General features: G+C 34.5%; 1 protein-coding gene across 1 annotated transcript; it reads right to left on the reverse strand.

Annotated features, from left to right (window-relative positions):
- Nucleotides 1–13204: 13204 nt before the first annotated feature.
- LOC126702777 (F-box/LRR-repeat protein At5g63520-like) lies at nucleotides 13205–18857 on the reverse strand. The gene is made up of 10 exons (XM_050401627.1): nucleotides 18528–18857; nucleotides 17570–17677; nucleotides 17391–17483; nucleotides 16914–17057; nucleotides 16313–16414; nucleotides 16132–16171; nucleotides 15631–15783; nucleotides 15197–15375; nucleotides 14653–14777; nucleotides 13205–13819 (listed from the first exon to the last, which is right to left on the reverse strand). Exons 1-10 carry the CDS (start codon nucleotides 18738–18740, stop codon nucleotides 13357–13359), a joined length of 1620 nt encoding a protein of 539 aa, XP_050257584.1. The 5' UTR covers nucleotides 18741–18857; the 3' UTR covers nucleotides 13205–13356.
- Between the last annotated feature and the right edge of the window lie 6554 nt (nucleotides 18858–25411).

Below are 25411 nucleotides of genomic sequence, written 5' to 3' on the forward strand. Positions count from 1 at the left end.
ACCAAGTACACAAAAGAAAAAACATAAGTTTTGGACAGAACCTAGGACTTGCATGGTCCTCGGACTCAAGCCTATGGGGAAACCAAGTACTGAGAAAAACATAAGTTTTGGACAGAACCAAGGCCTTGCATGGTCCTCGGACTCAAGCCTATGGGGAAACCAAGTACACAAAAGAAAAACATAAGTTTTGGACAGAACCTAGGACTTGCATGGTCCTCGGACTCAAGCCTATGGGGAAACCAAGTACTGAGAAAAACATAAGTTTTGGACAGAACCAAGGCCTTGCATGGTCCTCGGACTCAAGCCTATGGGGAAACCAAGTACACAAAAGAAAAACATAAGTTTTGGACAGAACCAAGGCCTTGCATGGTCCTCGGACTCAAGCCTATGGGGAAACCAAATACACAAAAGAAATACCATAAGTTTTGGATAGAACCAATGCCTTGCATGGTCCTCGGACTCAAGCCTATGGGGAAACCAAGTACACAAAAGAAAAACCATAAGTTTTGGACAGAACCAAGGCCTTGCATGGTCCTCGGACTCAAACCTATGGGGAAACCAAGTTCACAAAAGCACAATCGAAGTTCCCTACTTCCCAGTCGACTGCTCGGGTGGATTATTTAGAGATTATCAGTCTTGGACGGTATTCACGCGCTTATCACAGAATATTCAACTGTTACCCCGGTTAGTTTCCTAAGTCTGATTTACTATGAATTATCGATACAATGCCTGGTAGTATTGGAGAATTAGAGTTAGTTAGATTATGTTTCAAGGTATCTTGCTCTAAATATTCTTGAAGAAACACACACATGGAGCACACCCATTCACAAAGTAGTGTTGCCAAAAGATCACTACTCAAAACATGTGAATAAATCTCTATTTTTACTAAAACAAAGAAGTAGTACAGCGTACAATGAAAAGCTGAAATCAGCTTATGTCAGAGCTCATTACATAATTGAGTAGGAAGATACAAGAAAAATATATAAAATAAAGCCGAGGAGCAGTACAGACGAGAGGTTGGCTACTAAAGCTAACCACATAATCAAAAGGAAAGATATAAGAAAATAAAACAAAGCCGAGGAGGTGGCACAGAAGAGAGGTTGGCTACTGCTTCAAAACCTCGTTCTTCCTCAGTGCTTTTACATGCCCATAACTCAGGCAGCAAAAGAACCCAGCCTGGGGCCCGCAACCTCGAAGAAAAAGTGCAGAGAGAACCCAACTTGAGCCTGACACCGCTGAAGGAAAGGTGCAGGGAGCTGGAAGTTGAGGGGCTTTCTCTAAATATTTGCCTGCCACAAGGCAGAGGCGCTGATGACGGAGAATCTTTCTTCTGACACACCAAAATTCTGGCATGAACAGAATCTGCTTCGGATTTTGACTAAAAGAGGGAGAGACACCCTTTCCCCTCGATCGAAATGGAGTATTCTCTTGAACTTATGCTTCCTGTGCCCATACCTCACTATTTTGAGTCTCAGGAGGGCACGACGCTTCCGTGGCGGAGAGAGTTCCTTCTTCCTAACCCTTGCCTCAAACATGTTATGCTAAGGGAGGACAGCACTGAGAATAGGAGCTATGATTTGGGAGGAAACTGAAGGACTTGTGCGAAGGTAAAACACCTCTCTCTCCTATTTATTTAAAGGGTAAGGTGGTGGCATTTAATTCTCGCAGCGTCCCAAGGAACGCTACAGACAAAATGATTCTGGCTCAACTTCCAACGTCAACTGCAACCACAAGATTAAAGAAGTCTTGTAAAGGCGCACCTCGAACATTGGGATGTCAGAGAGTACCGCGTGGCCAAAGGCTGTAGAGATACCTCTTAATTCGTGGGCTTAGTGACTTCGCGGCCCAGGCCCGCTCTGCATGAGGGCCCAGGGACTGTGGCCCACGCCGAGAAATAGCCATTGCCGAGGACAACCCCTGCTTGGCGCCTCGTGAAATATCTGAAGAAAAGGAGAATCTGAACTCAAAAAGTTTTGGATAGAACCTAGAACTTGCATGGTCCTCGGACTCAAGCCTATGGGGAAACCAAGTACACAAAAGAAAAAACATAAGTTTTGGACAGAACCTAGGACTTGCATGGTCCTCGGACTCAAGCCTATGGGGAAACCAAGTACACAAAAGAAAAAACATAAGTTTTGGACAGAACCTAGGACTTGCATGGTCCTCGGACTCAAGCCTATGGGGAAACCAAGTACTGAGAAAAACATAAGTTTTGGACAGAACCTAGGACTTGCATGGTCCTCGGACTCAAGCCTATGGGGAAACCAATTACTCGGATGGGGAAGGTTCTCGGCTCAAATACTGTAAAAGGTTAAGGCCAGTGTGTTAAGAAGATGGCGAAATGACCCAATGTTCATTAGCTTAAGGAAACTGTTCATTTGACGGGTGACATGTCCTCGGATAGTTACTTCCTATACCGAATCGAGCACTTAGTCCTCATCTCGGCTAATTTTAAGGTGAGCTTCGTCCCTCACTGGTGGGCATTGCTATGTCGAATAATTTCATTAAAGTTATGATGACATCTTTTTATTAGTAAATATTTTAACCTTAGTTGTCATTGATTCAAATGCTATATTATTGTGCCGAGCAGCGCTTGTAAACTTGTAAAAACATAAAAACAGAATATGCGAAGTAAAGTAACAGCAACTTTTATTAATATGAAAAATTATTACAACGTACAAAAAGGGGCTTAAACAAGCCTATACAAAAAGTGAATTGCCGAAGCAACAATAGCCTCCGCAATACAGATAAGTAAACAGTCAGATGTCTTTCAAACTTGTCTTCAAAGTCTTTCCAATCTCTGCCTCAGTACTGCTCATATCGGGGGAAGAGCCTTCTTTAGAAAAAGATGAAGGAGAGGGAAGAAGAATTTGAAGGACAAGGAAGAAGAATTTGAAGGAGAAGGAAGAAGAAGATGGAGGAGATGAATGAAGAAGATGGAGGACATGAGTAAGAAGGAGGAGAAGAAGAGGGAAAAGGTGAGAAGGAAGAAAGAGAGGCAAAGGGCGGCGTCAGTGAACGAAGAGAGGAAGAAGCAGGGGCATTTAGTCCCTGCCCCAGTCCTGACTCCTAACACACTGAGGCCATGTTAGATATGCTCATGAGAGAGCGGATGGTGGTGATAATGGATGGATTTGACTCGGTCACGCCGAAAGTGGGACGTGACAAATCCCTGCTTCGGATTTTGGCTAAAAGGAAGGGGAGACAAATCTTGAGTCTCCGCCATCCTTGCCCTGACCGAGCCATCTCGAGCTTTATTGGGATATGGTGTTTTTGGGAATGAAATGGTTTACTCATGGCTGACTACTGTGGTGAACGTATTATCGGATAAGGTATAACCAGAGAGAAGAAGTGGACTCTGGGAGGAATCTGAGGGACTCAGGTATGAGAAAATCAGCCTTTGTCTTCTCTCTTTATATAGGGGACGAGGAAAAGGGTACATAATGCGTTCAGATCTCTAGGGAAATCTGCAAATAAGAGTACACCCGTTTCGTTCCCCCACGCCATCAATAACCGTTAGATCTGGGGAATCTCGTAAAGGGAAAATATTAAAGACGCGCTTCGGATAACCAAACGGCATAAGGGCATCGTGCGCAAATTAAGGGGAACATCTCGTGAACCGGTACACTTCCTGGGCAGGTGAAGAGTCGCCAGCGTCAGTCAAGGGCTGAAATAAATGAGCCACAATAAGGGCTCGGTATTACCAAAACCCACCTTTCCAACCAAGATGTTGGACAACAGGGTTTTGAGGGGCTATTGTGGGGCCCAATAATTTATGGGCCCGGCCCGCTTGCCCATGGGGAGTCCACAGGCCCAAGCCGAAGAAGGCCATGGCCCAAGCTCAAAATAAGAGGCACAAAATGGCCCGGAGATACAGCCGAGGACAGCTTAGTCCTCGGCAGACCCAAAGTCTCATTGATGAAAGTGGTATACGAGCAAACTTTAAAGATCAGAAAATATCTCAGGGAAGTTGTCCTTAATACCCTTCACTGATAAGACTCTACACCTAACAGAACCTGATTCTTAGGCTTTATTAACCATCCCCAATAATTCCGGGATTAGACTGACGGGACAGATAGCAGTCCTAAAAAAGTTGACCCTACACGTGGACAAGGGACAGCGAACGTAGGCTAGTATAAAAGGGAAGATAAACTAATCAGAAAGGGATCCCCCATTTCACTTCCTGGGAAAAACTCCAGGGATGAGAATGCCCGGACAATATATGTACACCACCACAAAAAACCCATCACCGGGTAACCGGAGAAAGACATTAGTGCTCCTCGGACATGATCCAAGGAGTCCAATCCCTCAAGTTACAAAGCTGTAGAGCTTGGATATCCAGGCTGAAGCCTTTTCTTATCTGAGTTTCCCTAAAGTCCGGTTCGGACCAACGCCCTGTGACCAAACGCTAGCCTTTCAAGCCCACTCTCTACAAATCTTATTGTGAGGGATCCTTCACGCGCGAACCCAACGTCATTGTTGGGCCGTTTGAGAATCGTGTCCCTACATATATATATATATATATATATGTAGAAATGCTGAAATTGGATAAGTGGTACATTTTCATCTATTTGATTTTGATTTTGTATTGAGATTTAAATTAGCTATGATATGGGTGTAACTAGCAAGTCTTATTTTATGTACCCAATTCAGCTAAATCATTCGAGTTGGTCTTTTCCTAACTTAAACATGTTCAAAATGATTGAGCAAGACTTTGATTCATGAAGGCTTAAGTCTAACCAATATAAGGGCTCGTTTGGATGGAGTGGGGGAGGGAAGAGGGAAAGTGGAGAGAAGTAGAGTAAAATTGGCTGAAAATAGACTAATTTTGTGTTAAATCTACTCTTCTCTACTCTACTTCCCCTCCCTCCCCCTCAATCCAAACAAACCATAAATGTGGGGTAATGAATATATATACTTCTTAGGATTTGGCCCAAAATTACAATCGTCGTCCCACATGTTTAGTCACCCATAATGCGTCATGAAACCTCAATACAAACTTCTTCTTTTTTTTTTTTTTTTTTTTTTTTTTTTTTTTTTTTTTTTTCTAGAACCTCAATACAGACTATAAATATATTAAAGTCATGATCGAGGTAACAAGCAAATTATAAAAAATTTATATAGAGAGAGAGCACTAACTTGGGCATCATATGATATCCTTTTTTACAGGTATCCATTGTCCAAGTTAGTCATACAATTATTTGATTCATTAAGAGCATTAACATTAAGAGGTGTAAAACTCCCCAAATTGCTATTTTACAACCCAAAACCAATAAAAATATACAACCGGATTGCTCTATGTAAAAAATTATACCAACCTACTACAATAATTTGGTATTTTTACAAATTATTGTTCATTGTTTGTAAACTTAAATTCACATATTTGACTCTCAAAAAAAGAATTACATATTTTATTAACTCTCTCTCTCTCTCTCTCTCTCTCTCTCTCTCTCTCTCTCTCTCTCTCTCTCTCTCTCTCTCTCTCTCTCTCTCCCCTTTTTGATTGGGTTGAATCGATGGCTAAGTTTCGTGGTTGCTTAGTTGGGATTGGTGGTTGGTTTTTATGGCGGTCATTTCAGTGATTGCTGGGTTGAGATTGGTGGTGGTTATTTCAGTGGTTGCTGGGTTAGGACTGTGGTGGGTTTTAGTGGTGGATTGTTTCTTTGGTGGGTCATTTTGGTGGTTGCTATGTGTGGTGCAATGGTGGTGGGTTTGATGGCAGTGGTTGCTAGGTTGGGATTTTGGTTGTACAAGGTGGTGGTTGCTTGGAGGGGAGAGAGAGAGAGAGAGTAAATAGAGAATAAAAAAGGAATATATAACTAAAGTGATAAAAGAATATTGTTTGGATGTTGGGTATATTGTAAAGGAGTAATGCTACATGTACAAACTATTTTATAACATTTTTACAAAATGTTGATATGGTCAACTCTTATTGGTTTTTGTAAGGGCAAAGACTTCAAATCATGTAATGGGCCTTGGGCCCCACCCGAGACAATTAGCAATGTCCGAGGAGAGGAAATAGTTGCTAAAGGGATTTCCAACTTAGCTCTCGTAGACAAGGGGCATTTGGAGGATGGTCCGAGGAGGAATGCCTCCTCGGACGTGAAGAGTATGACTCAAACATGCACTTTGGCTACTAGAAGGAGCCCTCCAATAGGCATTAGCAGTAGGGACGTGCCCCACAGACCCACAGGAAAGAAGGAAACGCAAAATATCCAAGGAGAGGCTGCTGCTACCATATTAAATGTGTTGCAGCTACTTTTCTGGCCGCATTAATGTGGAAAGGACCTATGAACAGTGCTGCCTTGGCCACCACAACTCACAGAAGGCTGAAAGGGAATGTCCGATGAGACAAGCACTTAAGTAAAGATCCAGATGACCAACAAGTATGAGACCACGATGGCTTCAAGAAGACTATATAAGATGGGGAGTCCCCATGAGGAAGGAGACGAAGAAAAAATAAGAGAGAATATTGTAGCAGTAAAAACGACCATAATCTTCAAACAGTGATCGATATATATTCATCTAATCTCCTCAGACTGAAGATCTATGGATGTTAACATGTTTTACTTGTGTTCAATTGTTGTATAGCTCAATACTAACTGCTGTCCAACTCGCTAAGACCTAGTTCTACAGCCCACTCTCTACAAATTCATTGTTTCTGGGCTCCTTGGTCCAAGACTCCATACCTTTTGGGCTTGGGCTCCAATTTGTGACCCTACAATTTTCATTAGGCCCACAATTAATATCAATTTTTCATTTACTAATAATTACTCACCACATCAGTAGTTTGTAAAATTATTTTTATCTTTACCATTATTCTATTGTAAAGTAGTATGGTACAATAAATAAAGTAATTTTTTAGATGGTATATCTAAGAAGGAGTTTCACACACATATACACTTAAACTAAGTTAAACAATTTTACAAGGAGAGTTGAAACTAGTAATAATAAACAATTTTAATATTTTCATGAATTAAAGTAACACAATAGAAAAAAAAATAATGAAAAATCATCCATAGTTTAAGATGAATTTTAAATCATAATTTGCCTTGTTGCTAATTGTTTTTCTCTAAAATGTCTTCTTTCTTATTGTTTTTCCAGTTTCTAACATGACAGATAGTTTTATTCTTTCTTCTTTTTTTTTTTTTTTTGCTAATCGACTCCTAGAACAGACTAATTTTTATATATCCTCAAGACTAATAAACAGAAATATATATATATATATATACACTTTTTTCAATAATCAAGTGAATTTTATCAAGCAACAAAGACTTATAAACATCAAATAGCTCACTCCTAACTAATGTGAGACACAAAGTAAAATACTAAATGTTTGAAACACACTCACACACGCCAACATCCTATAACCCCTAAAATTTATTCCTATGTTCTCACTGCGCTCGCAACAATTTGCTATTAGTCTTTTTTTCTTTCCAATTTTATACTTTCCAAGTGATAAAATACCCATTCATCATCAACAGTCTACACATTATGGGGACTGAGGCGACAATCTAAAGGGGTCTAATTTATTTTATGTGTGTTAGGGTACATTTTTTTTACACCTAATTTTATTTAAATACCACTTATTTATTTTCAAACACCACTAATAAGTTATTGGACTTTCCCAAATATTTTTTTCCATATTATTATATTAACCACAAATATTTTATATCTTATTATCTAAATTGGGTCACAATATAAACCAAAAAACTCATATCTTGTCTAATTTTATTATTATTATTTAGCTGAGCCCAAAATTGGCCCTACGAGCCCAATTTACACATCACATTCTTTTTTAAAGCCCAAGACTACTTATGCTTGATAATATTTCAAAAGCCTAATTTTCATTGGCAATATCAAAAGCTCAATTTCCGTTGGCATTATTAAAAGTCCAAGCTAGTAAAAAGCCCAAAATTATCAATACTTGGCAAAATACCATATCAGAAGTATTTTACTTAAAGTCCAAGGATTAACAATGTTTTAAGTTCTTAAACATATTACTATAATACTAAAAGCCTATGAAATCTATCTTATAAAACCCAAGGTAATCATTTATGTTACGTGACACTATTCATTTTTCCAAAACCCATGGCAAACATATATCAAGCCCATGGAGAATTATGAATTTGTATTACTAATGTAAAAACCCATGGAAAGTTATGATTTATCTAAACCCATAATATTTATTTATTTCATACCATATTATAAACCCATGGTAACTATTTATGCTACGTAACACTATTCATTTTTCCAAAACCTATGGCAAACATACATCAAGCCCATGGAGAATTATGAATTCGTGTTACTAATATAAAAGCCTACGAAAAGTTATGATTATTTATTTCAACCATAATATAAACCCATGGAATTTATATAAGAACCCATGGTCACTATTTATCTTACATCACAACATTCATAATATCTATTTTCAAAAGTCATGATAATTATTGACCTTACAAGCATATTATGATTATCTATAGAAAAACCCATGAGAATATCACATTATTCCACTATAGTGGTTGTTACCATATTTTATTTGAAAACCATGGATATTATCTCTATTTAAAACTCATGGTAAATATTATTCTCAAGAAATATTAGAGGTCATTATTAAAAAGCCCCAAAGAAAATATCATTTACAAAATAATCTATGGCAAAAATTATGAGAAACTATTCAAATTGTTATTTAAAGCCCATGGAAACTAATACCCAAAACTTATCATAAATATTTATTAAATCTCATGAATACATTTCATTTTTACTATCAACTAAAGCCCCATATGGAATAAAGATACATGGCAAAATATGGTAGGTTTGTCCATTTTGTATGGCTCACAATGAAAAAGCAAAAGAATAGGCCCAAGTGAAGAGAACCACCAAGTCAAAGGCCCATCAAAATACTTAGCCCTCATGGCCAAGCCCAACATGAAGTCTTAGCCAAAACAGCCCATGTGTGCAAATTAACCTAACTAGTGAACTCCATTCAGTTCTGCTGGAGATTACCTTAAGAAGCAACTAAACTCCCAAACCAAATTAGGAGTTGGCCACCTGTCCCACTGTCAACTCTGATGTGAATAGTACTAGAGACTGACACCTAAAGGCTAATGGGCAATAAATACCCTTCTTCCCCAAGTTTTGGTCACAACTCAAGGAAGCCATAATCAAGACCTCCAAGCACATAAAATCCTCAACTAAATAGTTTATTTTATTACTAAAAATGTATGTAATTGATTCATGAACCAAACCCATGAATCCTAAAAGGGAAAATTTGGGAACATGTGGTTTGGAGGATATAAAAGGATCTCCAACAGAACCCTCTGAAGTGGACTTAAACTTTGATACCTAGCTTGGGGTGTTGAATTCTACTTCCTAGGGTCCAAATCTTAGTTGCAGCACTAGGATTCCTCCTTGATACCTACCTTACTCCTATTGGTTAAACTCAGCTTTAGAATTCTTGACATTTAATGCAAGATTACCCCAAATATTCATCATGTGTCATATTACCCAACGAAGCAAAGCAACCCCAAAAGCAAATCTCCTATTTATGGCTAAAATCTAGGATAATTAAGTTTGCCATTCTGCATTTTGATCAGTCCTACGTTTTTGGACTTTTGTCAATCAATACCTCCCTAAACACCATTATAAAAGGGGAAGCACACCAGCCCACAAAACACAGACCAACCGTTTTAAAATTTTTGCTTTTCTTGTCACTTTGCTTGTGGTTCAACCCTCCCCAAGCTCATAAATCATTCCCCTTAGCCCACACTCATTTAGCCTCACACATTCATTTTCCTTTTCTGCATGTTCCAAGCCTAAAGTCAAGTCTTAGTCTTGACTCCCCTAACATCACGTGGGAGACGAAAAACGCCCCCAACAATGTGAAAATAGTTTCTTCCAATATCCCAATAGTGATCCTTTGAATATTTTTTTTTTTTGCAAAGCCATCAATTTGATATTTGTTTATTTTTTACGACTTTAGGCTCAATTGAATTGATTTATTTGTACTAATAGCATGATGATAATGTCAAAATTATGATATATTAATCATGTTATTGGCATGCTAAATGTCTTTCATGCAATATAAGATCACATTGGTATGAGGATTTTTTCCATATGCATAGAGTATTTTAAATATGAAATAAAATAATTTTAAAAAGCTTCTAAATTCACGACGTCGTTTTTGTTAAATACCTCAATTATGCTTCAAATGGCTTGGCTTAAATTCACAGTCCGCAATAATTGGGCTTAATCTAGGACTAACGTAACACATTTTGGATCCTAAAGCGACAATTTTTAGTGGGTTTTTCTCTTATGTTAAATATTAATTGAATAATATTTATGTTTTGATTTTTTTTTTCTATTTAAAAATCTATTTTTCTTACATTTTGAAATCCAAGATTACTACTAATTTGTTTTTTTTTTCCAAGTTCCGCTAAGATTTCCTTTTCAATTGGTGATATCGCTAATTCACTCAATCTTTCTTGTAACATAGTCAATCTTAAATAGGAATTTTTTAAATTTAGTTATGGATAACTTCTTTCTACATTCGCAAATGTAAATATATTATTAGTTAATATTATAGAAGCAATACATGCATTAAAAAAAGAATCTAGCCTTTATACATAACATAATATTTTAATTGGACTATTTTCATCTATTTATAAAACTTATTTTAATTTTTAACTCTAAAAATAAATCTAAACAATCCATATAATAATAAAAACCATGTTTATCATGTTTGAGATGGTCACTTTTTCTCTTTGCAATATTGGACTTGTATTGAACAATGAGTTTCAATAATGAATTTTTCCGAAGAACAATAAATTTTAATTTTGATGGATAGAAAAAGGAAAAGTAAAATTTTTGGGAGATTGAAAATTTTGACGCTCTTAAGCTACCACAAATATAGTAAAACATATTAATAGAATGCACAACATTTGAAAAAATATAATATTTTTAAAAATGATTTTTTTCATTAAAATTTTTACATTGTAAGACCGATAGACAAAGCAATCTATTGGCTAATAGAAGTTTTTTTTTTTTTTTTTTTTTCCTAGGTGAGAGGCTTTACTTTATTTATTCTTTATTTTATTTTTGCAATCGTATAAGACAAATAGATATAATACATTCTATTTAAGGGGGGACCTTCTTCCATCCCCCAGGGAGGGGGAAGGGGGGGGGGGGGGCCTTTAGGCCATTGCATAAATGGCCTAATGGTTGAGCCACCCCTAATCATCAAGGCCTTCTTGACAGCACCATCTTTTAATTATACTCCAAATTCTTTGAAAAAAGGGGCATTCAAAGAAGATATGGTCTCCATTTTCAATGCTTGTTCTACATAGTAGACACAAAATGTCACAACTTATTCCCCAACTAACTATTCTTTCATTAGTAGATAATCTATCCCTCAAAGCCAACCAAGTAATGAAAGCATGCCTTGGGATGCCTTTAGACCAAACAATTTTCCACCAATCGATAGTAAGCCTCCTTAGCCTAATTTGGTCCCAAGCACTTGAGGCACAGAACGTACCTGATTTGGAGGGAATCCATACAGCCTTATCACATTCACCAATAACAATCCATGACAAATTACATAGAATAGTAACAAGATCATCGCACCTTACATAGCTCCAATTCAAAGCCTTGTCTAGAATCACACTAGAGAGTTTAGCATTTATTGAGCTCGCAGCATCATACACTATTCCATGCCCAAATTTTTTTTTTTATAGAGTCCTCTTTGGGTGCCAATTATCATGCCAAATGATTTCATTTGTTTAATTAGGGTAATGAGTACCCAACATGTTATTAAAATCATCAATGGAAGCATTTTATCAAGTATCAATCAGGGCTAAAGCTTGACCAAGATTGCTTAAGCTTCGAGATTTGTAGTGATCCCTCACAGATTTCAAAGTAAGAACTAATTCTGATGAGGCTTTCCAAGTATTCTCTACCACTACTAATAGTAGTGGTAAGGTTCATACCCTTTCTTCTTCATTTCTTCTACCAACTTCACAGCTCCAACAAAGTTAATTACCCGCTCTACTCTACTTCCCTTCTCTCAGAAACGCTCAATTATTTAAACGGTAACTAAATTGGTGGCAAACTTGTAATTAAAACAAACATGACTTCATTTTTTTCTTTTTTGGGGCTAAAACTAAGATATTGTACTTCTCAAAAATAAAATGATATAGTGTCCTACATCTACTTAATTAAATATAATAATATAACATAAGAATAGTGTTACTATTTTTCAAGAATAATTAAATTTAAAAAAAAACAAGTGTATGATTTTTCTTCTAAAAACAAGGGTTTAAATTTAATTGGGAAACCATTTTTTTGATAATCAATTAAATTCGGAAACCTAATTTACTTACTATAAGTTTACTTTTTTAAAAACAAATTATATATAAGTAAGTGAAGTCTCAGTCTTTTCAAGACTATTCTACTCTTTATCAATAAGACACTATTCGTAAACATGGCTTCAATTTTTTTTTTCTTTTTTTGTTAAAATTTAGATATTGTACCTTGAGATGTAGTATATTAGTTATCTCAATTACATTCAAACATTTTGTTACAGTGACTAATAAGATTAGAATAGCGTTTCTTTTCCAAAAATAAATAAATTCAAAACTCCCATAAAAATATTTATATTCAAAACAATCCATTTGAATTCAATTAAAGAACCTTATATATTGCATATAAAGTACTCTATTTAAGTTTTACCTTTTAAAAAAAATAAATATATATAAGAAAGTGGGGTCAAAGTCTTTTCAAGACAACCATACTTTCGGTCGAGAAAACATCCCGACAACCTGACAACCTAGTTTGACGAATAATGTGATGAATCCAATTTGTACTAACAGAGGGTGTCCCATAAGCGTTCAATTCCTTATGCTTTATGGTTTATAATGTGAAATGGAGACCAATGGTGCAGGGCTTGCAAGTACAGCACTTCAGGTCGAGGAAAGAAAAAGAATGTAAGGCCAAAAGCTAGTTGCCATTTTAACTTGTACACCTATTTACAATGCTAAAACCAAACTTTTAAGACCAAATTAGCCGTTTTGCAACTCAGCATAACCATTGAAATTAAGTTGCTCAAACAAAATTTTCTCCAATCTCTATAGCATTAATTGAAGAAAAATTTTCCAGGCAATATGCATATAAAAACTAACAGTTTTCCTAGTAAAATATTTGCAGTCCATACTCTAATATCAGCAGCTTTTACTTGAAAAATAAATTCAGAGTATTACTTTTCAAAACCAAAATCCGCATAGACGCATACATTTAGAGCTCATGTAGAGTAATTTTTTTCCCACAAGTTTCCAACCATTGTGGAGAATAACATGGACAAGATCAGAGCTTCGAAGGTGGAGGAACATATGACATCACTAAATAAACTGTGCTATAAACATGCAGGCAACATCGGCCAAAAGACGGTTCTTGACCCTCCCTTTGTTCACTTGAGCCTGGAGAGTCACGCCCGATTTCCTCAGTACAGAATAACCCTGCCAGTGGTACATTCGGAAAGTTCAAAGAGAATGGGTCACTATCAACATTAGGGCGTCCGAAGTATGACTCACCACGAAGATGGCAAGAGAAGATAAAGCCTCCAAAGACTTCTTTCTTCAGACCATTATCAGCAACACCTATTATGTCACGGTGATATTTGTCATTCGAACCTGTCTTCAAAGCTTCAAGATCTTCAAAGACATTGGCACAAGAAGATGATGCAGTTTCAGAATCAGAATGGTAGAATAGGAAGGAGTCACCAGGTTTGATACCAACACCATCAACAACAAAGTACTGATTATCTCCACTGTTAAAAACAATAAGAACCCAGAAATCAGTTTTTTGATTTGTTAATCTTTTCAACCTTCTGTTTCTGTAGGGGAAAAGGACAAGAATGAAATGTATATCAGTAATCATTTGTCTCAACGAAAATACAAGTTCTCTAGGAAAATGTTACCAATACTCTATGAAATGAAAACACCATATTATTTATACAATTGTTTTATTTTGCTTAAAGATTTCAGGAAATTATCATTTATGGACATGCACCACAAAAAATCCTCTTGCAAATATGAAAATTCCAGAAACTCGTTTATAGGTGCACACCACAGGCCATTCTTCCAAAATTTGTGTGTCTTTTAGTAAACCATATGTGCCACAAGACCAGAATCCATTCAAACTTTAAACTTCTCAAGCACTAAACCCAGTATGTAAAAGTCATCTGATTATCACAAAGTAATTGATAGTATTTGGCTGATTGCTTCATGGTGAACTTACCTACTCAGCTTTGTGCACCATTCAAGAGTTGAAGAAGCACATTAGATGAGTATATACCAGTGGTGTGCAACTTAGCACTGATTCAAGTGTTGCTGCGGGGCTTGATATACATGTTGGGACACAGACATAAGCTCTAAGCTAATGGGTCCCACCAAGTATATCAATTTTCTCACTCTTATCAAATATTCAATACTACTTGATGTGGGACTTAAAAACTCAACATTAACATGAAAATTTCCAACACAAGATATGCAACTTGAGTCAATGGACATGCTCAATGGCAGTCCTTGTAGCTTGAATGAACAGTCATCACAAATGCAAATGAGGTAAACCACATATTAGGGGGCAAAAATGATATCTTACCCTAAAACTTCATAAAATGCCAAGGATGTTGCCGACCTCAATTGGACTGACCCAATGGAGCATTCTCTATGTTGTGTGACCCCGATGTACAAATCAGGAGACTCATCGATTTCATCTTGATCCATCTGCAACAAAATCCATTGTCATTTGAGGAAAAGAAAGATCTTTAAAAGATAAAAAGTAAATACAAACTCAGCAGTAACTCAAAATAGAGAACAAGGGAGAATAAGATTGAATTGTAAAAAAATAGACCTTATGAAAATCAAATTTTGGTCACTAGACCAATTGCATTTTAACAACATAACAACTACTTAATGCTTTTCAACTTATCATTATCAACTTCCAAATATCACAATGAAATGTGAAAAATACATTTTACTTATCAAAAAGGAAATGTGAAAATACATTATATTATATGTAACAGATTTGATGGCAAGGGGCATCCCAAAAAAATGTAGACTATGTAATTTAAGAATGGATGGTGTAAGAAGAATACTTTGTGAATAAAAATAATTATATACAAGTTAACACTCAATCAACATACCACTTCATTAATACTGTCTAAAAGATCTTGGCCACCAAGAATCTCATGATATCCTTCCATGCTGGCAGAAAGCCACGAACATCCTTGATCTTTCATTCTCACAGAAACTGCCGTGAGTTGAGGACCAAATGGAATTACACCAGTTGACAGTGTAACATAGAACTGAGTTTCCCCTATACCTGCTTATTGAAACAGAATCCCCCCAGTTGATAGTTTTGTCAAAGAAAATATTTGAAACATTAGAAGACAATACGTAATGGAGCATCAGAAACATTAAAGGTACTACAATCATATCATACTAGAGAATTTGTGATAAAATATAAAGTTTCTTATTGTGGCTAATGATCCAGAAAATGAGAGGGAAAAAACACAAAATTTAATTTCAAAACAAGTACTAGAAGCTTGGGGCTTAATTTATTAACAAAATGAAGTACCATGAGACTTTGCTTTGTCCCTTGCAAATACAAGAGCAACAGCATCAAAAAAGTACAAATCCCCACTGTAGCTGTGAGAGCTATCCCCACTTCTGAACAAGAAGTTACCACTTGCATCACCCACGATGGTTGTTTCCTCAGGCATAGCGTGATCTGCAGTTAGAGCAGTTAGATTTAATCATTTGGAAGCTATGTGAATAGCATCTATTACAATTCACAAGAAAATCTAAATACCTCGGACTACATTACTATTTACTAACTAAAACTTAAATCAATACAGCCAATGGACTCTAGCTGAAAGGATATATACTCTCCTTATAAAAACAAGGAAGAGGGTGAGACCGTGAATTCAAGATCCAGCAGGTGCTTGAGTAATAAATACATACACACATACAACTCTAAGAAAACTTATCATTGACACAGAAAAGATTGCAAAATTTTCAATGTGATCCATGAAAAGTATTAACAAAGAAATGGAATCAAGAAGAGCTCGGTTCTCACCCATCTTTGCAATAACGGGTTTCATGTCAATAGTTTGATCCTAAAACATCACATATGTCAAACGTTAGAAACACAAAAGAACTAAACCCCACTTTAAGAAATGAAAATCATGTATTTTCTTTAGAAGTGAAACAACTAATAGCCCATCAAAACTCACACACACACACACACTCATACTTACTCCAAACATTATGATGCCAGTTGGAGATGTACAACCCGAAACAGATGCTGTATAATTCATAATATCAATCACAAACTTGTCAACCATGGCCATTTGATTTCCCTGTCATTGGAAAAAGAAATGCCTAAGCCAATTTCTTCATACATTTACAAACCTACTGAATAATTTGTAGGACTCACAAATACTCCCTCTCAAAAATAGCGGGAAATAACTCCACATCATTTAAAATATCCATTTTCACCCATGAACTTGTGAAAAATCAAATCTTAATCATGAAGCTAGAATTTCTCCATTTCCCCTAAGTCTATTTCAGGTTTAAGATTTTCTTACTTATATCCAACAGTGGACACGATACCACGTCATTTAAAATTATCATTTAAACACATAAACGTTCAGATTTGTAATATTTAATGTCATGCATGAAATAAATCAATTTGAAACAGTAATGATCTTTTTTTTTTGATAGGGGGAGTGATCTTTTTCCATCTAGTAAATGTTCACTTTTCATTTTAAACAGCAAAATTGAGAGCATCCTAGTATAAAGCACATGTAAAAATTGCATTGTCATATCATTTTACCATATAAGACTGAATTTATATACCTTCTTAGGCCGTATAAGCGGGACAGCAGCAAGTTTGAGCCCAGGTACAAATCCAACAACCAAAACAATCCCTCGGTTTAAATTACTTACAGTATTATATTCCTCACAATTAGTTCCATCCTCATCTCCTAATTCCCACTTCACCTGCATTTAAAAAATAAATAAAAACTAAATTAAGGATAATTTTTTTTTTTTCCAAACCAGTTTGGAGGAATTTTCTCCAACCCAATACTTTGCGATTCATAAAACTGTTCACATGTATCATTTAAGCAAGTCACGTGACTCGTTAAAAAATGTCATGTGACTAAAAGTACGCATGCATAGTCTTGTCAATTTTCACATAGTGGGTTGGAAGAATTTTCGACCAAACCAGTTTGGAGTAAACTTTTTCCTAAAATTAATACCAATAATATTTAATGTACTTCAAACAAATTAATGAATAAAATTAAACAAACACACACAGAGACAGTCACAAACCTCTCTGAGCACATTAGTTTTCGCATCGACACCAATGATTCCAGTGGCAGCATTAGTAATTATAGGAATCTCACCGCCTAGCTTTTCTGTAATCTACAAAGCATTATTAAAAAAAAATTAGTTAAAAAAAAAAATTGGATGATAAATATATTTAATTAAAACAGAGTTAAACTTAATACAAGTTTGTGAGTCTCTTTCAAGTTGAATTGCACGCCAATGAATGCGATTGCAAATTGTGGACGAATTGGCTCCGAAAGCACCTTATCAAATACCTCTTTCACAGCTTCCTATAAAACAAAAATAAACATGAAAAAAAAAAAAAAAAAAAATCAGTGAGCCACAATTTTGAATTATGAGGAATTGAGGGTGATTAAAGTTTAAACATATGTAATTAATTAACTAATTATTTCCTTTTAAACTTTAACATGCTTTTATTTCTATCCTATAGTTTCAAATTTTTTTTTTTCAGCCTCTTAATTTACATCTATTTTCAATATAGTCATTCCGTCCATTTCCGATTCCAATAAAAGATAACGTCTTTTACTATGGATTTAAAAGGCAATATAAACCTAATGAATTTATATCGCTTGAGCTACAAGTTTCTTAACAATATTTTATAATAACAAAAAAAAAAAAGTTCTATTAACTGGTGGCCTAAGGACACCATTTTTATGAAAAATGGATTTAAAAGGCGATAAAAACATAATGAAAATATATTACTTGAGAGTCTTAAAAATATTTTATAATTAAAAAAAAACAAAAAAAAATTCTTTAAACTGGTGGCCTAAGGACACCATTTTTATGAAAAAAAAAAAAAAAAACTGTAACAATTTTTTATATATATAATAAAAAGTTTCTAAAAATATTATTTTAGATATCAGTTAACTTTTTCAACAAAAAAAAAAAAATATATATATATATATATATATTGAAAGAGGACTTTCTTTTTGGAGAATTGAAAAAGAACTAACATATATCATTGAAATGGAAAAATTGAAACCATAAGAATAATGAAAATTAAAACCAAGTGTAAGTCATAATTAAATAGAATGATATACATATATATATATATATATATATATAATAATTAAAAATGAGAAAAATAAAATAAAATTTATTTTTGAGTGTAGTATTTACTTGTAGAGAGGGGTTGAGAGAGAGAGCCGACGCGAGCTTAGGGCGCGTGAGGAACCGACTGCATACATGATTCCAGGATTTGCTAACGCACGCAGCTGATGCGAAGGTTAAGGCTGGCAACCTCCCTAGAATGTTCTGCAAAACGTCATCGTTTATTTTAGAAATCCCTCCTCCTCCGGTTCCGCCGGCACAGTCTGTACCGGTAAGACACATTTCGGCCGGTTCGCTCACTCGCTCTTATTTTCCTCAGCTCTCACAGTTCTCTCCTCCTAGTACCAAACAAAGACACAGAGAGAGTACTATGGTTGTTCTTTTTGGTTTGTCCTATTGTCTGTGTGTGCCTCTGTTTGTGTGGTGTTGGTGGGGTTTTATAATAGTTGAGTGTTTGCCACGTCAGCATGTACACGTCAGTTGTGGACTAGGTTTTTTTTTAAAAATATAAAAAATGAAATCCAATTTTGGGTAGAAAAATCGGTCATTTACTTCACTACACTCACACAATTATGACATAATCCAATTGCTTTAAAATAAGTTACTATCGTTAGGATACTATGAGATTCATTGCAAATTTGGTTACAAAATCAGGTTCTAGAGCTTTTCTAAATTTGATTCAAGGGGAGTATCCAAATCCTTCAATGATACATTAATTCTCAACTTGAGTTGTAGATTTGCTTGTTTATTACTTAGATTTGCATTTAAAAATAATGCATATAAGATGAAATTGTAAGGTTATTTTAATGGAAAATTATTCAAAATCCCGCGTGTTAATACTCATTTTTCTCTCGCAAATGGAAGGTCTTATTATGAATTTAATTAACATAGCATAATATTATGTGTGACATGAAGGAGTAGTGGTCTTAGAGTCCAACATAATTATTCATGTTTGATGCACAATTTAAAATTCTGCTTTAAGCAAGTATTAAAAACAAAAACAAAAAAAATATAGTTCCCATGGTGTTTTTTTCAATGTTTAAAAATTTTTTTTTTTTTTTTTTTTTACAATTATTCCCAAAATACAATGTTGAGATTTGTTTTTTGAAAACATCAAATTGATGTTTTCAAGACTTGAGTTTATTCTTCTTTAAAGAGGGTGGGGAGATTTTTGTAAATTACAAGTTTTGTGATTCAAAATCCACTAGTCTCTTTGGCTTAGTTTTGACATTTCTAGTTAGGTTCACAAGGAGAATTTGCTACCATGAAAATGATAATAACTCATAACCTTTCCAGATCTGTTGTTAATTACATGACATTTATTTGCATTTAAGAAATGCATTTAAGAAGAAAATGTAACGACCGTTTGATGCTTTACTTTTCTTTTATATAAAAAAAATAGAAATTATTCAAGCAATGCTTCATCTTTTACAGGTGAATGAAAGGTCATACAATGAATTTAATTAACAAGACCTACTATTATGTGAAAGATTTGAGCATTACTCTCAGAGTACTAAAAACCTCATATTTGATAGCACATTTTAAAAACTATTTTTGTGGATTCTAATTAGTTCAACTAGTAAAGTCTCTGATGATTGAATAAGAGATTTAGGGTTCAATCCCTGATTATACCAAAAATCGATTAGTGTCTTAATCTGATGATAAAGAGCGCAATCATCAGAAATAGACGTCATAGGTTGAAACTCTAAAAAAAAAAAACTAATTTCAATACCATGAAATTGATAATAACTCATAAAGTAAATAGATCTGTTATTAATTACATGTCATTTATTCACATTTAAAAGATTCATTCAAGATGAAATTGTAACGGCCGTTTGATGCTTTACTTCTTTTTTAAGTAAAAACTATTCAAGCAATGCTTCATCTTTTTCACGTGAATGAAAGGTCATACAATGAATTTAATTAACAAGACCTACTATTATGTGAAAGAAATGAGCATTACTCTCAGAGTACTAAAAAAACTCATATTTGATAGCACATTTTAAAAACTATTTTCATGGGTTCTAGTTAGCTCAACTAGTAAAGTCTCTGATAGTTGAATAAAAAATCTGAGATTCAATCATTGCCTATACCAAAAACTGATTGGCATCTTAGTATGATAATAAAGAGCGCAATCATTAGACGCAGACATCATAAGTTGAAACTCTAAAATAAAAAAATAAAAAACTAATTTCAATACCATGAAATTGATAATAACTCATAAACTTAATAGATCTGTTGTTAATTAGATGTCATTTATTCGCATTTAAGTAATTCATTTAAGATGAAATTGTAACGGCCGTTTGATGCTTTACTTTTTTTTTTAAGTAAAAATTATTCAAGCAATGCTTCATCTTTTTCCCGTGAATGAAAGGTCACGCAATGAATGTAATTAACAAGACCTACTATTATGTGAAAGAAATGAGTATTACTTTTGGAGTACTAACAAACTCATGCTTGATACCACATTTTAAAAACTGTTTTCGTGGGTTCTTGGTAGTTCAACTAGTAAAATCTCTTACGGTTGAATTAGAGATCAGTGTCTTGGTCTAATGATAAAGAATGCAATTATCAGAAGCGGACGCCAAAGGTTAAAACTCTATAAAAATAAATAAATTAAAAACTATTTTCAATACCATGAAATTGATATTAACTCATAAGCTCAATAGATATATTATTAATTACATGTCATTTATTCACATTTAAGAAATGCATTTAAGATGAAACTGTAACAGACATTTCATGCTTTACCTTTTTTTTTTTATAAAAAAGTAATGATGGTTTAAAGAAAATTATTCAAACGATGCTTCATCTTTTAAATGTAGTGGCCGTTTCATGCTTTACTTAAAAAAAAAAAAATTAATGATGGTTTAATAGAAAATTATTCAAACAATACTTCATCTTTCTCACGTGAATGAAGGGTCACACAATGAATTAAATTAACAAGACCTACTATTATGTAAAAGAAATGAGCAATGCTCTCAGAGTAACAAAAAACTCATGTTTGATAAAACATTTTAAAAACTGTTTTCGTGGGTTCTAGTTAGCTCAAATAGTAAAGTTTCCGATGGTTGAATTAGAGATCTGGGGTTCAATTCTCGCTTACACCAAAAACCTACAGGTGTTTTAATCTGATGATAAAAAACACAATTATCAAAAAAGGATGCCATAAGTTGAAATTTTATTTTATTTTTTTTAAAAAAACTTTATTTAATACCATGAAATTGATAATAACTCATAAGCTTAATAGATATGTTGTTAATTACATGTCATTTATTTACATTTAAGAAATGCATTTAAAATGAAACTGTAACGGCCGTTTGATGCTTTACTTAAAAAAAAAAAAAAAATTAATGATTGTTTAATAAATAATTATTCAAACAATGTTTCATCTTTTCACACAATAAATTTAACTAATAGGAGCTACTATTATGTGAAAGAAATTAGCATTACTCTCAAAGTACAAAAAATTTCATGTTTGATATAGCACATTATAAAAATTGTTTTTGTGGGTTCTGGTTAGTTTAACTGGTAAAGTCTCTGATGGCTGAATTAGAGATCTGGGGTTCAATCTCTGTTACACCAAAAACTAATTGGTATCTTAGTTTGATGATAAAGAGCGCAATCATCAGAAGTGGACGTCATATATTGAAAATCTATCAAACCAAAAAAAAAAAAAAAAAAAAAAATTGTTTTCAATAGCATGAAATTGATAATAACTCATAAGCTTAATAGATATGTTGTTAATTACATATCATTTATTTGCATTTAAGAAATGCATTTAAGAAGAAACTATAACGGCCGTTTGATGCATTACTTTTAAAAAAAGGTAACGATTGTTTAATAGAAAATTATTCAAACAATGCTTCATCTTTCTCACATGAATGAAGAATCACACAATGAATTTAATTAACAAGAATTTCTATTGTGTGAAAGAAATGAGTATTACTCTAGGAGTACTGAAAAACTCATGTTTGATAGCACATTTTAAAAATATGTTTTCAATAGCATGAAAATAATAATAACTCATTAGCTTATTAGATCTGTTGTTCATTACATGTCATTTATTTGCATTTAAGATGAAATTATAATGGCAGTTTGATGCTTTACTTTTTTTATAAAAAAAGAAAAAAAGAAAAGAAAAGTAACGATTGTTTAATAGAAAAGTATTCAAGCAATGCTTCATCATTCTCACGTGAATTAAGGGTCACACAATGAATTTGATTAACAAAACTGTGGGGACCGGCCCAGAATAATAGGTTGGCTGGGCCCTGGGCCTGTCCGAGGAGACGTCGTGGCCCAGAATCCCTATTCAGGCCCACTGGGGCAAAGAGAACACGTCCGAGGAATAATTCCTCCTTGGACGTTCCAAAATCCGGATCAAAGGTGCATCCCAGCTACTGTAGTCTCCCTTCCAAGCACGTAAAAAGAAAGGAAACCCAAAATATCTCAACAAAGGCTGCCACCACCACATTAAATGCACCACAGCTACTCTCCTGGCCGCATTAATGAAGAGAAGACCCCTGAACAGTGCTACCTTGGTCATTGCAACTCACAAAGAACTGATAAGGATGTCTGATGGGACAGGTGCTCAAGTAGGGGTTTGGATGATCAATAAGTGTAAAGCCCAGATGATAGAAGAGGGTCTATATAATATGTAAAAGTCCCCCAAGAGAGGGGGACGAGAAAAACAGAGAGAGAGGGAGGAGAGAACATTGTAGAGGTTTTATTTGCATGAATCTATGCCTGTTAATCAAATTGGAGACCATATCATCTGAGAAGGATCTCTTTTCACTGTTACCTCCTTTTGTTTCTTGTTTCTATGTCTCCTGAGTCCATGCAACAAACTGCTTAAGCCAACTGGAACCAAGTTCTTTAGCCCATACTCTACAGAAATTCATTGTGTGGGACTTTTTGGGCCAATACTTGACCAACAAGGATCGGGTCAACTAAAATCGTGTCCCTACAAAAACCTACTATTATGTGAAAGAAATGAGCATTATTCTAGGAGTACTAAAAAACTCATGTTTGATAGCACATTTGGAAAATGTTTTCAACACCATGAAAATGAAAATAACTCATAAGCTTACTAGATCTATTGTTGATCACGTGTCATTTATTTGTAGTTAAGAAATGCATTTAAGATGAAACTATAATGGCTTTCTGATGCTTTACTAAAAAAAAAAACTTATGATTGTTTAATGGAGAACTATTCGAGCAATGCTTCATCTTTCTCACGTGAATGATGGTCACATAATGAATTTTGATAGGTAGAAATTCCTGAAGTAAAGCTGACGACTTTGCTTACATGCCCATAAACACCTCTAAAAGATTGACGATCCATCTCAATGACTGACGAGCGCACTTGAAGGTCGTCAATGTAAATAGGAACGATTAGAAGGCATTGACGGACAGCGAAGCTGACGAGATGAAGTTGACAGATTCAGCATGACTTGGTCTACACGCTGATAACGACTTAAAATGTATACTTGTTATATATTTATATGGGTGTTATCTCCTTATTATTATGCTTAATTTGTATAATTAAGCCATGATTTGCATTAGTCCCTATTATTTATCTTTACATAATTTCTTGAATAAAATGCTATTCATTGTGTGTAATTTTCTACTTTCAGTAAATTATGTGAGAAAGATGAGTTTACAGGAATTTGTGAGAGAATGGAGGCCAAACTAGAATTAAAGTGGAGCTAAAGGACCATGCTTAAATGTCTAAGGAGGTGCAGCTGGAGTGCTTGGATCGTCTACCATGATTGGAAGCTTCAAATAAGGAAAGAAATCAAAAAAGCAGAATCTGAAAAGGAAAAATCTGATTTGAGCACTGATCAGTATTTTGGGCGTATCTTTCTCCCCAAAAATCCAATTGACACAAGGCTAGATGAGTTGGAACCGTGACTTAAATATCTACAACTTTCCAGTTTTCAGTTTTTAGAAATTCTCAATTTTTGAAAGCCAAAATTAACTCACAAGTTACCGCTGTAAACCTGGACGGAAATTAAAATAGTAAATGTTTTATTTTCTTTGGACACTTAGACATTAGGGTTTTGAAGGGAGGCTGTGGAGAACGATTTTTGGGGAGAAAACCTTGTATTTTCCTTTCTCTAATGGCAGCCTAAACTCTTTGCTAGGGCTAGGGGTTATGTTTCTTCTATACGGTATGAATATTTAATGTGATTCTTTTTAGGCTTTTATCAACGACATATTTGATTGTTCAATTAGATTTCTTTTGATGTATTAGTTCTTCCATGCTTTCAATAAGTTCAATCATGTTTTTCTTATTGTTTAGATGAATTTCTAATAGTTTCAAATAGAAATCAGGATTTAAAGTGAATGAGTTTTTCTGAAAACTTTTCTAACCGCATTATCAATCGAGGTTATCATGCATTCTTGAATTATCTCAATTCAACCGAATCATAAGTTTTTAATTGTATAAGAACAATCAATTATGAAATAGATGTTTTCTTAGATCACAAAGAATTTCATATCGATATAGAGAAACACCCCGATACCCTAGTATTTACATTATTGATTAAAATCAGTTTTTATTATTATTCTTGTTAACAATCACCAAGCAAAAGTATTTTTCTTCTTCACTCAAATTGTTATTTAATTATATTGTCTTTAAATTTACCCTACTCCTTGTGGTTCGACCTCAGTACTCTAAGAAATATATTGCTACGATCTCCTGTACTTGGGAGTGAGCAAGCACACGCATAAGTATATAAGGAAATATCTTGCGCCTTTCACTTAACCCTAATCAAGAAGAGTCCTATAAGGAAAGAACTCCACAAAATACGCGACTTAAAGAGGATCTCTCCTACAAGGAAACATCTTCTTAACTAAGAAACAGATGTCAACCCTACACTACTATAAAAACCTCAAGACCCTCATAAACTAAGATAAGCATAATTCACCCTAACTTTGGCACTCTAAAG

This window comes from Quercus robur, chromosome 10 (genome assembly GCF_932294415.1).
Source record: "Quercus robur chromosome 10, dhQueRobu3.1, whole genome shotgun sequence".
Lineage (NCBI taxonomy): Eukaryota > Viridiplantae > Streptophyta > Magnoliopsida > Fagales > Fagaceae > Quercus > Quercus robur.